The sequence below is a fragment of the Oncorhynchus clarkii genome, chromosome 3 (genome assembly GCF_045791955.1).
Source record: "Oncorhynchus clarkii lewisi isolate Uvic-CL-2024 chromosome 3, UVic_Ocla_1.0, whole genome shotgun sequence".
In the NCBI taxonomy this organism is placed as follows: domain Eukaryota; kingdom Metazoa; phylum Chordata; class Actinopteri; order Salmoniformes; family Salmonidae; genus Oncorhynchus; species Oncorhynchus clarkii.
Genome location: NC_092149.1, coordinates 66,084,427 through 66,100,823, shown reverse-complemented (window position 1 = coordinate 66,100,823; position 16,397 = coordinate 66,084,427). Strand labels below are relative to the sequence as shown.

The 16,397-nt window shown below is 41.4% G+C and overlaps 1 protein-coding gene across 1 annotated transcript; it reads left to right on the top strand.

Moving 5' to 3' along the window:
- Nucleotides 1–8,709: 8,709 nt before the first annotated feature.
- Nucleotides 8,710–14,136, top strand: LOC139385876 (brain acid soluble protein 1-like). The gene is made up of 4 exons (XM_071131164.1): nt 8,710–9,514; nt 12,823–12,877; nt 13,065–13,176; nt 13,800–14,136. Exons 1-4 carry the CDS (start codon nt 9,218–9,220, stop codon nt 14,134–14,136), a joined length of 801 nt encoding a protein of 266 aa, XP_070987265.1. The 5' UTR covers nt 8,710–9,217.
- Nucleotides 14,137–16,397: the final 2,261 nt, after the last annotated feature.

Genomic DNA, 16,397 nt, shown 5'->3' with positions numbered 1-16,397 from the left:
ATCACATTGTACAGCAATTTAATCAGGTAACATGAATACAAAGCCGGCAAGAGGTGGTTAGAATAGGATGGGAGGCCAAAAGTCTGTGTAACCAATAGAGAGTCAGAGTCCCGAGTGTGGGAACAAACATAGTGTGTCCCACGGTTGGGAAAGTTTGTAGTCAACAAAGTATGCAGGAGTCATTTTATTTGATTTATTTCACCTTTATTTAACCAGGTAGGCTAGTTGAGAACAAGTTCTCATTTACAACTGCGACCTGGCCAAGATAAAGCAAAGCAGTGTGACAGAGACAACACATGGAATAAACAATAAACAAGCCAATAACACAAACAAGTCAATGACAGAGTATAAAAAATAAAGTCTATGTACAGTATGTGCAAAAGGCATGAGGAGGGAGGCAATAAATAGGCCATAGGAGCGAATAATTACAATTTAGCAGATTAACACTGGAGTGTTAAATGAGCAGATGTGCAAAAGTGCAGAAAAGTAAATTAAAGAAAAACAGTATGGGATGAGGTAGGTAGATTGGGTGGGCTATTTACAGATGGACTATGTACAGCTGCAGTGATCGGTTAGCTGCTCAGATAGTTGATGTTTAAAGTTGGTGAGGGAAATAAAAGTCTCCAACTTCAGCGATTTTTGCAATTCGTTCCAGTCACTGGCAGCAAATGAGGTGTACCTGCTGGAACGTGTGCTACGGGTGGGTGTTATCAGTGAACTGAGATAAGGGGGAGCTTTACCTAGCATAGACTTATAGATGACCTGGAGCCAGTGGGTCTGGCGATGAATATGTAGCGAGGGCCAGCCGACTAGAGCGTACAGGTCGCAGTGGTGGGTGGTATAAGTTAATTTGGTAACAAAACGGATGACACTGTGATAGACTGCATCCAGTTTGCTGAGTAGAGTGTTGGAAGCTATTTTGTAGATGACATCGCCGAAGTCGAGGATCGGTAGGATAGTCAGTTTTACTAGGGTAAGTTTGGCGGCGTGAGTGAAGGAGGCTTTGTTGCGAAATAGAAAGCCGATTCTAGATTTGATTTTGGATTGGAGTTGTTTAATATGAGTCTGGAAGGAGAGTTTACAGTCTAGCCAGACACCTAGGTATTTATAGTTGTCCACATATTCTAAGTTGGAACCGTCCAGGGTGGTGATGCTGGTCGGGCGGGCAGGTGCGGGCAGCGAACGGTTGAAATGCATGCATTTGGTTTTACTAGCTTTTAAGAGCAGTTGGAGGCCACAGAAGGAGTGTTGTATGGCATTGAAGCTCGTTTGGAGGTTAGTTAGCACAGTGTCCAAGGAAGGGCCAGAAGTATACAGAATGGTAGTTGGTGAGAGACGGAATCTAAAAGACGGAATCTAAAACAAAAATCCAGAAAATCACATTGTATGATTTTTAAGTAATTAATTTGCATTTTATTGCATAACATAAGTATTTGATCACCTACCAACCAGTAAGAATTCTGTCTCTCAAAGACCTGTTAGTTTTTCTTTAAGAAGCCCCCTGTTCTCCACTCATTACCTGTATTAACTGCACCTGTTTGAACTTGTTACCTGTATAAAAGACACCTGTCCACACACTCAATCAAACAGAATCCAACCTCTCCACAATGGCCAAGACAAGAGACCTGTGTAAGGACATCAGGGATAAAATGGTAGACCTGCACAAGGCTGGGATGGGCTAAAGGACAATAGGCAAGCAGCTTGGTGAGAATGCAACAACTGTTGGCGCAATTATTAGAAAATGGAAGAAGTTCAAGATGACGGTCAATCACCCTCGGTCTGGGGCTCCATGCAAGATCTCACCTCGTGGGGCATCAATGATCATGAGGAAGGTGAGGGATCAGCCCAGAACTACACGGCAGGACCTGGTCAATGACCTGAAAAGAGCTGGGACTACAGTCTCAAAGAAAACCATTAGTAACACACTATGCTATCATGGATTAAAATCTTGCAGCACACGCAAGGTCCCCCTGCTCAAGCCAGCGCATGTCCAGGCCCGTCTGAAGTTTGCCAATGACCATCTGGATGAATGGCAGAAGGTAATGTGGTCTGATGAGACAAAAATAGAGCTTTTTGGTCTAAACTCCACTCGCCGTGTTTGGAGGAAGAAGAAGGATGAGTACAACCCCAAGAACACCAACCCAACCGTGAAGCATGGAGGTGGAAACATCATTCTTTGGGGATGCTTTTCTGCAAAGGGGACAGGACGACTGCCCCGTATTGAGGGGAGGATGGATGGGGCCATGTATCGCAAGATCTTGGCCAACAACCTCCTTCCCTCAGTAAGAGCATTGAAGATGGGTCGAGGCTGGGTCTTCCAGCATGACAATGACCCGAAACACACAGCCAGGGCAACTAAGGAGTGGCTCCGTAAGAAGTATCTCAAGGTCCTGGAGTGGCCTAGCCAGTCTCCAGACCTGAACCCAATAGAAAATCTTTTGGAGGTAGCTGAAAGTCCGTATTGCACAGCGACAGCCCCAAAACCTGAAGGATCTTGAGAAGGTTTGTATGGAGGAGTGTGCCAAAATCCCTGCTGCAGTGTGTGCAAACCTGGTCAAGAGCTACAGGAAACGTATGGTATCTGTAATTGCAAACAAAGGTTTCTGTACCAAATATTAAGTTCTGCTTTTCTGATGTATCAAATACTTATGTCATGCAATAAAATGCAAATTAATTACTTAAAAATCATACAATGTGATTTTCTGGATTTTTGTTTTAGATTCCGTCCCTCACAGTTGAAGTGTACCTATGATAAAAATGACAGACCTCTACATGCTTTGTAAGTAGGAAAACCTGCAAAATCAGCAGTGTATCAAATACTTGTTCTCCCCACTCTATGAGAGATACATACAGCGAAGCATAAAGTAATCACAGGTGTTGATTTGGAGAGCTAGCTAAGACAACAACAACAGCTAATCAGCTAAAACAACAACAGGTAAAATGGCGATGAATGGGCAGAGGGTCGGTTAACTACACACAGAGCCTGAGTCCGCTGCTGGGGCAGGCAGATTAAAAAATAACTAATAATAATAAAAAATAATAAATAATAAATAAATAATATTAATAAATGAACAGAATGGAGTTCCGTGATTAATGGACAGTCCAGCGGGCATCATGGGGATCAGGCATCAGTCCAGCGGGCGTCATGGGGCAAATAGCAAAACAGCAAAATGCACAAGAACAAAATAAAATCTATAACGACTTGGGGCTAGCTGTTGTAAGTTCAGAGTCACTCGCCCCAATAGTGTGTGTGTGCTGGAGGCAAGCGAAAGCTCGGGAGAGAGGGGTGAGTGTGGTGGAGGTACCTGTACCAGACAGGGGGAGACAGGCCAGGGCAGACTGTGAACAGATCACCAGGTGGAATCCAAGCAGCAGTGCAGCAGGCAACAGGAGTCACACCCACTTGGGAGAAGCTTTTATTTCTGGAGGCAGATTTCTTGTACAAAATGCCAGTGAATGGTCTTTGAACAGCAGGAGGTGGCTTCAGAGGACGCTTCAAAGACTCCTGACACTTGATGGGCCCAAAGGCCTTTTACTTCACACCTTAGTGCAAATTGAATTTGTATCTGGCTCAGCATTAACCATAATGCTCATTGACTGGACATTCCAAATGACCATGGAAATTATGCATCACAATTGTTGTTATATTTCTATGGTGAAGGACCTTTTAAGTTGGTCATGTAAAAATGTACCCATCGTGAAACAGTTCCCAATCAACATAGTGCAGGCCAGTAGGCCTAACTTTTGCAACCAAATGATTTATCTGTGCCCGGTCCACCGGTGTATTGAAAATTATTAGCCTTAACAGTGGCGGTCAGTGCCAGAGGATTATCATTTTTTTAATGAGCATGACCTTTATTTCTTTTACAGCACATTGGATGATTGTATTCATATTCCAGTCACCCAGCTCAATGTAATATTGATAGGTTTACGTTATTAACTGATACTCAAATTTTCCCTATACCCATCATGAGGTTGCTACAACCTAAACTGTGAATGAAAGTTTACAATGTAGGTGCATAGGTCAAAAGAAAAATGTGAGTAATCAAGGTCACATACAGTGTACGCTCTTGCCTGCATCTAGCTGATCTAGGGTGTATTCAGTACTCCAACAGTTGCAAACAAGAGTTTTTATTGGACAAATTAAGACATGTTTATCTCAATTTCATTCCGTTTGAGAAAAGTTTTCAAATCGGCTAAATTAATACATGCTTCAGTTCGTCTGGCGGCTAGCCAAAGTCAGCTAGGCCAGGGTTTCCCAAACTCAGTCTTGGGGACCACACCTGGGTGTACGTTTAGGGTTTTCCCCTAGCGTTACACAGCTGATTAAAATAATCAAAGCTTGATAATGAGGTGGCTAATTGAATCATCTGTGTAGTGCTAAGGCAAAAAAACAAAACGTGCACTCAGGGTGGGCCCCAGGACAGAGTTTGGGAAACCCTGAGCTAGGCGAACTGAACAAGTGCACTCGCATACTCCCTTTAAAGACCTTCACTTGAAAAACGAAATTTAAAAAACACAATAGTACTGTTTGTCAATTTCGACACAGTAGCCAGTATACACTTCCTCAAAATAGTCTGAAATCTTTCATTAATTTTGATGTTTTTGCAGAGGAGATCTTAGTCGTGCAATTTTACATCTAACTAAGATGTAAAATATTTTTTTAAGAAAAAATGTGCATGAAAACGAGTCGTCTCTCGTTGAATGACAAAGACTTTATTGAAGTTGACCAATCATGGACGAAGGGGTGTGCCTGAACAGCCGAAAAAAACCTTACCAAAGTCCAAAACTAACAAAAACATCATCATAATATATGCACAAACACTTCTGAACTGTAGGCATAATTTACAGACAGCTGGGTGGCAAGCAAGTTCACGTCTATATTTTATATTTCAGTACACCTATTGTAATATAAATACGGTATCAAAGCAAGTATTGTGTAATGAGGTGTCATTTTCAGTGTTTAAAAAAAACAATGTGAAAATAATATTTTTTTGTGAACAAACGTTTCACTTTGTTATTATAAAGAGGTTGGTAGCAACATGTGAAAATCGTTGTAAATCCCACAATAAAACGCTATCTCTGGGCTTGCTACTAGCAAACGTAGCCACACACAATAACACCAGAGCCAATATCAGCATGTGAAGTAGTTAGATAGCTGTAAAATCGCCTAAAAAAACTTGCACTATCAATTTAGGAGTATATCTCACGAGTTCAATTTTCATTTTGCCTCTGCTCAGAGCACGTACAGAGTCCTTTCCCACGTTTCCCATAGACACAGGGCGCATTACGAGATGGTACTTAAAGGATAAACTGTTGAATAATTTGGTACACTGTTTAGATTGAGCACATCTAAGCGAAATATACGTTGTCATGATGATATAAACGGATAGATGAGTTCTAGACAAGTATGACCATACCATCTGTTGGCGATCTGGAGTGCAGTTAATTGTTTTAAATGCGTTAAGAAATGTGATAGTGTGTTATCCAAAGTGACAGAACCATGTATGATGCGTTCCTTTATGATTTCCTGATTTCACAGACTGATCACATAGAAGTTAAATCATGGAGATGTTTTTTCCCCACTGATAGAACATAGTCTTTCACCATATTGACAGGGGTTTCAGGATTTTTATTTCTGGGGGTGGATTATCCCATTAAGAGTAATGAAACAGGCAGGAAGCCTTCTGGCCCGAAGCCCAGCTAGCCATCTACTATGCCACACAAAAACATGCTCAAGTGGCACGGTCGTTACAATATGAAAAGATATGAAAAGATATGTTAGGTAAGGGTTGGACTGTAACCATGTGGCCTATGTAAATACATAGACCAAATGGCAGGATAGAATACCCAATGGAATATTGAAGAACACTGGTTTGGAATAAGAAGATGTGTATTTGCAGTGGAGAACCACTCATGATTTATCTCCTTGCAGCTACTACTTTGTCTCACTGTTTAATAACATGTAAAGTTGTGAGAATTTCCAATACTTAGACTGAAATAGCTGCCTTTAATCATTTTGGGTGTAGGTACTGTAGGTGCAGGAGATCCACAATACTTTTAAGATAATATTTTATAAGAGGTGCAGGAACTCGAGCAGTAGAACATTTGACGTGCACAAACTCAGCTCCGGTGAGCTCCTGCCCATGTCAAGCCCTCGTTTGGGACGGCAGGGTAGCCTAGTGGTTTGAGTGTTGGACTAGTAACCAAAAGGTTGCAACAGCTGACAAGGTACAAATCTGTCGTTCTGCCCCTGAACAGGCAGTTAACCCACTGTTCCTAGGCTGTAATTGAAAATAAGAATTTGTTCTTAACTGACTTGCCTAGTTAAATAAAGGTAAAAATTGTATACACTATATACAGTGAGGCAAAAAAGTATTTAGTCAGCCACCAATTGTGCAAGTTCTCCCACTTAAAAAGATGAGAGAGACCTGTAATTTTCATCATAGGTACACTTCAACTATGACAGACAAAATGAGAAAAAAAATCCAGAAAATCACATTGTATGATTTTTAATGAATTTATTTGCAAATTATGGTGGAAAATAAGCATTTGGTCACCTACAAACAAGCAAGATTTCTGGCTCTCACAGACCTGTAACTTCTTCTTTAAGAGGCTCCTCTGTCCTCCACTCGTTACCTGGATTAGTGGCACCTGTTTTAACTTGTTATCAGTATAAAATACACCTGTCCACAACCTCAAACAGTCACACTCCAAACTCCACTATGGCCAAGACCAAAGAGCTGTCAAAGGACACCAGAAACAAAATTGTAGACCTGCACCAGGCTGGGAAGACTGAATCTGCAATAGGTAAGCAGCTTGGTTTGAAGAAATCAAATGTGGGAGCAATTATTAGGAAATGGAAGACATACAAGACCACTGATAATCTCCCTCGATCTGGGGCTCCACGCAAGATCTCACCCCGTGGGGTCAAAATGATCACAAGAACGGTGAGCAAAAATCCCAGAACCACACGGGGGGACCTAGTGAATGACCTGCAGAGAGCTGGGACCAAAGTAACATAGCCTACCATCAGTAACACACTACGCCGCCAGGGACTCAAATCCTGCAGTACCAGACGTGTCCCCCTGCTTAAGCCAGTACATGTCCAGGCCCGTCTGAAGTTTGCTAGAGAGCATTTGGATGATCCAGAAGAAGATTGGGAGAATGTCATATGGTCAGATGAAACCAAAATATAACTTTTTGGTAAAAACTCAACTCGTCGTGTTTGGAGGACAAAGAATGGTGAGTTGCATCCAAAGAACGCCATACCTACTGTGAAGCATGGGGGTGGAAACATCATGCTTTGGGGCTGTTTTTCTGCAAAGGGACCAGGACAACTGAGCCGTGTAAAGGAAAGAATGAATGGGGCCATGTATCGTGAGATTTTGAGTGAAAACCTCCTTCCATTAGCAAGGGCATTGAAGATGAAACATGGCTGGGTCTTTCAGCATGACAATGATCTCAAACACACCGCCCGGGCAACGAAGGAGTGGCTTCGTAAGAAGCATTTCAAAGTCCTAGAGTGGCATAGCCAGTCTCCAGATCTCAGCCCCATAGAAAATCTTTGGATGGAGTTGAAAGTCTGTGTTGCCCAGCAACAGCCACAAAACATCACTGCTCTAGAGGAGATCTGCCAAGGAATGGGCCAAAATACCAGCAACAGTGTGTGAAAACCTTGTGAAAACTTACAGAAAACGTTTGACCAACAAATGGAAGTATTGAGATAAACTTTTGTTACTGACCAAATACTTATTTTCCACCATAATTTGCAAATAGATTCATTAAAAATCCTACAATGTGATTTTCTGGATTTTTTTTCTCATTTTGTCTGTCATAGTTGAAGTGTACCTATTATGAAAATTACAGGCCTCATCTTTTTAAGTGGGAGAACTTGCACAATTGGTGGCTGACTAAATATTTGTTGCTGCACTGTATATGCAAATACACATTTTTTTAAACTTATTTTTTTACATTTCACCTTTATTTAACCAGGTAGGCCAGTTGAGAACAAGTTTTCCTTTGCAACTTCGACCTGGCCAAGCAAAGCAGTGCGACACAAACAACACAGAGTTACACATGGAATAAACAAACATACAGTCAATAACACAACAGAGAAAAAGTCTATATACAGTGTGTGCAAATGAGGTAACAATTATTTTTGGAAGAGATGTATGTTTCCCCTTTTTTGTGATAAACACGATTTGCAGTGTTCTATTTGTGACACTCGTTTGTGTAAGGGTTGATAGTCAATAGGCTCAGTGCTGTATGTTATATATTAAACTAATAATGTAGTGATTGAAGCAAGACTGGATGTACAAGGATCGAGGACACTGATACTCTGTATGTTATTGTATTGATGACCTTTTGAACACTGTCATTCTGTAGCAGCTTGCAAAGTCACTGTCTTTTGTTGTAACTCCGTACAAACCTCCCAGGCTGATGTTGACGGAACATTGGTGCTGTGAGACTGGAATATTAGGGTCTACTTGGAGAAGGCGAGTTAGATATTTTTCTTGGCTTCTGTGTGAGAGGTGTCTCCCTGTTTTGTTCACCTGAAATCCTTTCTTACGCCTTAGCCACTTGATTAGACCCATCCTACCTGTCGGAACTGTCAAACCGGTTATGCCATAATCCTAACCAACCACACAACCAGATAAAGGGAGGTGGGGAGTGGTAGGAGGTGGTGCTAGAGAGTTGGACAAGACATCCTCTTCATTCTTTACACAGATTTTGAGGATTGAGGTGTTTTTTGTGATCTTTAACAGTGCTTTCAATTTGGATTGCGAAGCATCTTTTGAACTAAGAAAACTAGAGGCAACCCAGGAAGAAGAATACAGGACCAGGAATGACAGTAAGAATCAGATTTACTGTAGAGGAAAGGAAGAGGAACAAAATGATATGCAAAGAAGTTCATAGATTTGCTTCAGGCTTCATGCTGTAGGCTATGGGAGGACTATGGTAACAAACGAGTCATAGAAACTCACTCATACGACCACACATTATCATTGACTCAGTGAATAAGGTAAACCGTTTAATAGTCACTGTGCTCTCTGCCACACAACATTAATATTGTAAAGACGTAGGTGATATATAGATATACATACAGTATATACACATAAAAGTCCAGCAGACACACATGCATTCACACAGGGACAAATACATAGACTGAAAGAACATAAAGAACCAACACCCACACAAACTCCCAGAGGCAACCATGAGGGTTGTATTGGTGCTAGGAGGCCTAACTATCCTGGTCTCTATGGGCCTGGCCCTGATCGTCTTTGGCCAGTCCCTGACAGAAGCCAAGCTGACCATGCAGAACCTGCATCTGGATCAGATGCAGAGGGCGCGTGTCAACCAACTCAAGGAGAGGCAGTGGCTGGAAAACTTGCTGAAGGGGCAGTTAGACTCGAAGAAGAAGAATGTGGAGGAGATGGAGGCAGAGGTGAAGAAACTGACCGAAGAGGAGGGGAAGAAGAAGACTGAGGTCGAGGCCTGCCAGGCAGACAAGGTGAGAGACAGATCATTACTGTTCTATAAATACTAGACAGACCTGGGTTAAATACTGAACATATAGACCATTGGTGTACTATAAAGACTAGACCAGGACTGCCCAACCCTCTTCATGGAGATCTACCATCCTGTTCATTTTCAGTCCAACCCTTACCTAACATACCTGATTCAGCTTGTGGCGAAATCTGCACGGAGCCTTCGCCGTGCACTTCAACTTTAGGAGAGCATGAGCATTAAGGAAGGAGAAAATAAAGAGGGCTCATTCAACTTTTTGGGGAGGAGCTCTTTGATGGCGCGACAGTTTGATTGTGTGTGCTGTGCTGCAGAAGTTTTGTTTGTTTTCAGCGTTTGTAGTTTATAAAGTATTTAACTCAATCATCGGTGTGATCGCTTTAGATCGTGGTTGTTTTTGTTTGGGACCGCGCCCGTTATGGATCGCATGGATTAGTAGCAACATTGTTGCGAAGCTTTAACATACAAACCAACAAACCATCGGACAGTCAGACCGTACACCGGCAGGCCTGAAGACCACAGCTAAGATTTCTCTTTTTCTCTCTCTTTCTCTTCCCTCTCGTTCCAGTGCTTTACCCTGCAACAGACTCTCTATTTTTCAAATGCACTTCCCATTGAAGTTCATTAGTGCTGGACTATTATTGCCCTGCCAGAAGTATTTTGATGGACATTTTAGTTAAAAGGGAGGTTGCTTGCAAGTTTTGTATTGTTATGTGAACTGTATTGAGGTGAGGTGTACTAATGAACGACTAATGACTAGTGGCCGAGAAGACTGTGGACATTTTTAAGGCCTTTGTTGTGTCGATGAACACCCCCCACATTCATGCACTCATCCACTAGAAAATAATACAGATTATTGCAAATCCTCTGACTGGGTTCGTTCTTGTATGAAGTTGCTGTTTAATTGCTCTGCCATTATTAGTATTAGTATTATTGTATGAGGTATTATTGTTGGGGTTACCCCTGTGCTGTGATGTGGGTTTTATATGGTGTGTTCTCTTTTCTCTCCACTGGCTATCTGGTAAACAGGCTGCACCCTAGGCAGTCTCTTCTGCTGATGTGTGTGGGTCTGGTAGTGGTACTCTCTCTATTCTACTCTTTTCCTTTCGGCATGGTTAATACCTGCCTGGCGCCCGAACAAAATCTTTCTTTACCCCTCTCTAATAAATACCGCTACAAGCTAGATACGTTATTGGTGAGCAGCTACAGTGCCTTGCGAAAGTATTTGGCGACCTTTTGCCACATTTCAGGCTTCAAACATAAAGATATAAAACTGTTTTTTGTGAAGAATCAACAACAAGTGGGACACAATGATGAAGTGGAACGACATTTATTGGATATTTCAAACTTTTTTAACAAATCAAAAACTGAAATTGGGCGTGCAAAATTATTCAGCCCCCTTAAGTTAATACTTTGTAGCGCCACCTTTTGCTGTGATTACAGCTGTAAGTCGCTTGGGGTATGTCTCTATCAGTTTTGCACATCGAGAGACTGACATTTTTTCCCATTCCTCCTTGCAAAACAGCTCGAGCTCAGTGAGGTTGGATGGAGAGCATTTGTGAACAGCAGTTTTCAGTTCTTTCCACAGATTCGATTGGATTCAGGTCTGGACTTTGACTTGGCCATTCTAACACCTGGATATGTTTATTTTTGAACCATTCCATTGTAGATTTTGCTTTGTTTTGGATCATTGTCTTGTTGGAAGACAAATCTCCGTCCCAGTCTCAGGTCTTTTGCAGACTCCATCAGGTTTTCTTCCAGAATGGTCCTGTATTTGGCTCCATCCATCTTCCCATCAATTTGAACCATCTTCCCTGTCACTGCTGAAGAAAAGCAGGCCCAAACCATGATGCTGCCACCACCATGTTTGACAGTGGAGATGGTGTGTTCAGGGTGATGAGCTGTGTTGCTTTTACGCCAAACATAACGTTTTGCATTGTTGCCAAAAAGTTCAATTTTGGTTTAATCTGACCAGAGCACCTTCTTCCACATGTTTGGTGTGTCTCCCAGGTGGCTTGTGGCAAACTTTAAACAACAATTTTTATGGATATCTTTAAGAAATGGCTTTCTTCTTGCCACTCTTCCATAAAGGCCAGATTTGTGCAATATACGACTGATTGTTGTCCTATGGACAGAGTCTCCCACCTCAGCTGTAGATCTCTGCAGTTAATCCAGAGTGATCATGGGCCTCTTGGCTGCATCTCTGATCAGTCTTCTCCTTGTATGAGCTGAAAGTTTAGAGGGACGGCCAGGTCTTGGTAGATTTGCAGTGGTCTGATACTCCTTCCATTTCAATATTATCACTTGCACAGTGCTCCTTGGAATGTTTAAAGCTTGGGAAATCTTTTTGTATCCAAATCCGGCTTTAAACTTCTTCACAACAGCATCTCGGACCTGCCTGGTGTGTTCCTTGTTCTTCATGATGCTCTCTGCGCTTTTAACGGACCTCTGAGACTATCACAGTGCAGGTGCATTTATACGGAGACTTGATTACACACAGGTGGATTGTATTTATCATCATTAGTCATTTAGGTCAACATTGGATCATTCAGAGATCCTCACTGAACTTCTGGAGAGAGTTTGCTGCACTGAAAGTAAAGGGGCTGAATAATTTTGCACGCCCAATTTTTCAGTTTTTGATTTGTTAAAAAAGTTTGAAATATCCAATAAATGTCATTCCACTTCATGATTGTGTCCCACTTGTTGTTGATTCTTCACAAAAAAATACAGTTTTATATCTTTGTTTGAAGCCTGAAATGTGGCAAAAGGTCGCAAAGTTCAAGGGGGCCGAATACTTTCGCAAGGCACTGTAAAAGTAAAATCAGGTGTGCTAAATTAGGGTTAGAGCGAAAATCTGGAGAACAGTAGCTCGAATACTGAACATACAGGTATGTCAAATAATGGAGCTGTTCTTGATTTCGTTTTCCTGGTACAATGGATCCAATGGAATAGTCCCAAAAGTGCAACCCCCAAGCATTGAACAGTGATGACAATGGCTTTGGGCTGTGTAGCTTGGAACAGGGTGCACTAAACCAGAGCAATCAAAAAAAGCAATTGAAAGTATTTAACATTTGACCCAGGTTGGTGTATGGTGCTTGTCAACCCACTGGGCATACACTGACTGAATCAACATTTTTTCCCACGTAATTTCAATGAAATGATGTTGAACAAATGTGGAATAAAAGTTGAATTGACATCTGTGCACAGATTTTTAGTATGTACAGCAAACAGTTGGCGTGAATGTTATTTTTCCCCTTTACCTATATTTGTGTTCTCTCTCACTTGGCCACAAAGAAACAAAAGGAGGAAGTACTTGCACCCATACAGAAGGAGCAGAGTGATATTGAAGGTATGTGAGTCTTTTCTAGTAGAGTTGTTATTCTTGTAGCCACTTGTGCCACAAGGTGGTGAAATTTGGTAACATGTCAGCCACTGTAACGTAGTGCATCACTCTCTCTGGGTGCATTTCTGAAGAGGCTTCCCTTTGCTTCTCTTCTCTGCTCTTCTGATCTCCTCTCCTTGTCTGTTCTCCTCAGCGACGTTCAAAACTGAAAAGGAGGCTTGGACTGGGGAGATCACCACACTCAAACAGCAGTTGGAGCAGAGGAGCAAAGTGTGTGGTTTTGTAAAGGACTCAACAGATACAGCGTAAGTAGCAGATTTGTATTACCTTGGGGGAAAAAAATAGGTATATTTTATTTTTTATTTAACCTTTATTCAACCAGGTAGGCCAGTTGAGAACAAGTTCTCATTTACAACTGCGACTTGGCCAAGAAAAAGCAAAGCAGAGTGACACAAACAACAACCCAGAGTTACACATGGAATAAACAAGCAGACAGTCAATAACACAATAGAAAAAAAGACTATACACAGTGTGTGCAAATGGCGTGAGGAGGTAAGGCAATGAATAGGCCATAGTAGCAAAATAATTACAATTTAGCAAATTAACACTGGAGTGATAGATGTGCAGATGATGATGTGCAAGTAGAAATACTGATGTGCAAAACAGCAGAAAAGTAAATAAAAATAATATGGGGATGAGGTAGGTAGATTGCATGGGCAATTTACAGATGGGCTATGTACAGCTGCAGCAGATCGGTTAGCTGCTCAGATAGCTGATGTTTAAAGTTAGTGAGCGAAATATAAGTCTCAACTTCAGTAATTTTTGGAATTCATTCCAGTCAAAAATAGAACTGTACAAGTCTACTCACAACACAGGTGAAACATCAAACAAAGTTCATGATGATAATAAAACCTCTTGTTTTCTCCAGGAAATTATGTCCACCCAAAGAAGGAGCAGCAAAAGCTGAAGCGGCCCCTGCAAAAGCTGAAGCGGCCCCTGCAAAAGCTGAAGCGGCCCCTGCAGAAGCTGAAGCGGCCCCTGCAGAAGCTGAAGCGGCCCCTGCAGAAGCTGAAGCGGCCCCTGTAAAAGCTGAAGCGGCCCCTGTAAAAGCTGAAGCGGCCCCTGTAAAAGCTGAAGCGGCCCCTGTAAAAGCTGAAGAGGCCACTGTACAAGGTGAACCTGCATCTGTAAAAGCTGACGCAGCCGCTGTTAAAGCTGAAGAGGTCCCTGCACAAGCTGAAGCCGACCCTGCTCCAAAGCAGTAAAAGGCTCAAATTTCTCTCAGAATAACATTAATGGTGCGTAGTCATTCATTCATGATGCACAGTCATATTTATGTTGTTTGTTTGTGGGTAATCTTGGCAACCCAGAAACGAAAATCTCATTTAAAAAAATACCTTTTATGTCATTTAGTCTGTCCACCAGAGATTAGGTTGTGGGCATTGTCAATGTGTCATTTTGGCACACTTCTAGAGGCCTAAGAAACATTTCCAAACTGGCAGTAACTACAGTGCAAAAGCGACCGAAATTACATTTTTATTTATTTAATTTCACCTTTATTTAACCAGATAAGCTAGTTGAGAACAAGTTCTCATTTGCAACTGCGACCTGGCCAAGATAAAGCATAGCAGTTCGACACGTATGAAAACACTCAAACCAAATTTAAGGTTTCAGATGAGCTGTCATTCCAATTTGTCCCTTACACATTATAAATTAATGACGCACTATAACCAACCACATTGGACTTAAATTAGTACAGCATTCTCACTCACGGATGCAACAAATAGAGCCTCTTACAAGGCACGCCTCAAAATATGTTAATGAGACAGAAACACCAATTCCATGCACCCATTAGTGGTCAAAAGTTTTTGGCGGTCCAAAGATACGGTGACATTATGCATCACAATAGTAATTATATGTCTGTTGTAAACTGCTGTTTTTTAATACTGTAGATATGGATAACATGGGTTAGGCCTATCAAAACATGCACCACCTACACACGCAGCAGCGAGAATTGCATTGAATCTAAATATACATTTTAAATAATTTACCACCCGTGAGAGCCGGGTACCACCAGTATAATATACTGTAGGCTATATCACATAATAGACCCAGTGGATACTAAATAGGATGCCGTTCAATGCAACAACATCATATTTTTTTTTTACAGGGCGGGTTTAGATTGTCGTCACCTGCGATAGGTATTGTCATTTTCAGAATGCGGTTGGGTCGCTCCTGCTCATTAACCTTACAGTAGGGTAGTAATGTCGTTATGACTCACAGACATTCTTCAAAGGATAATCCACCCAGGACCACTAATTATTATGATTAACAGTGTTAAACAGTGTTTAAAAAAAAACACTAATAGGATATGTGACAATAATGTTTTTTTTGTGAACAAATGTTTCACGTTGTCATTATAACGAGGTTGGTAGCAACATATGAAAATCGCTGCAAAACCCGCAATGCTATCGCTGGACTCGCTAGCTAGCTAAGTAGCTAGCAAACGTAGCTACACACAATACTACCAAAGCCAATATCAGCATGTGAAGTATCACATGGCGCATTACGAGATGGTACTTAAAGAAGAAACTGATGAATAATTTGGTACACTGTTTAGATTGAGCACATCTAAGCGAAATATATGTTGTCATGACGATATCCACGGATAGATGTGTTCTAGACAAGTGTGCCCATACCATCTTTTGGCTGGTTTGGCGATCGGTAGTGCAGGTAATTGTTTTAAAACCGGTATGAAATGTGATAGTGTGTTATCTCCAGTGACAGAACCATGTATGACTCGTTCCTTTATGATTTCCTGACTTCGCAGACTGATCACTTAGAAGTTAAATCATGGAGAATTGTTATATTTTCCCCACTAATAGAACATAGGCTTTCACCAAATTGACAGGGATTTCATAATTTTTATTTCTGGGGGTGGATTAACCCATTAAGAATAGCTCACACTAAATTAATGAAACAGACAGGAAGCATGTCTTCCTCAACCTTCTGGCCAGAAGCCCAGCTAGCCATCTACTATGCCACACAAAAACATGCTCAAGTGGCAGAGTCGATATCCACCCTTATAAACCACGGTCGTTACAATATGAAAAGAGGGCAAAATTACTTACCTTAATGACATCTCTCTAACCATGTGGCCTATGTAAATACATAGACAAAATGGAAGGGTAGAATACCCAATGGAATATTGAAGAACACTGGTTTGGAATAAGAAGATGTGTATTTGCAGTGGAGAACCACTTGTGATTTACCTCCTTGTTGCTGCTACTTTGTTTCATAAAATGTAAAGTTTTGAGAGTGTATAAACAGCATATAGTTTATATCAGTACAATACTTGGACTGAAATAGGTACCGTTAATCATTTTGGGTGCAGGTATAGAAAATTTGAGGTGCCAGTACTCAGCTCTAGTGAGCTTCTGCCCAAGTCAAGCACTTGTTTATATACAGCATATATATGCAAATAAACATTTATGATCATTCTTTTTGGAAGATAAAATACATTGAG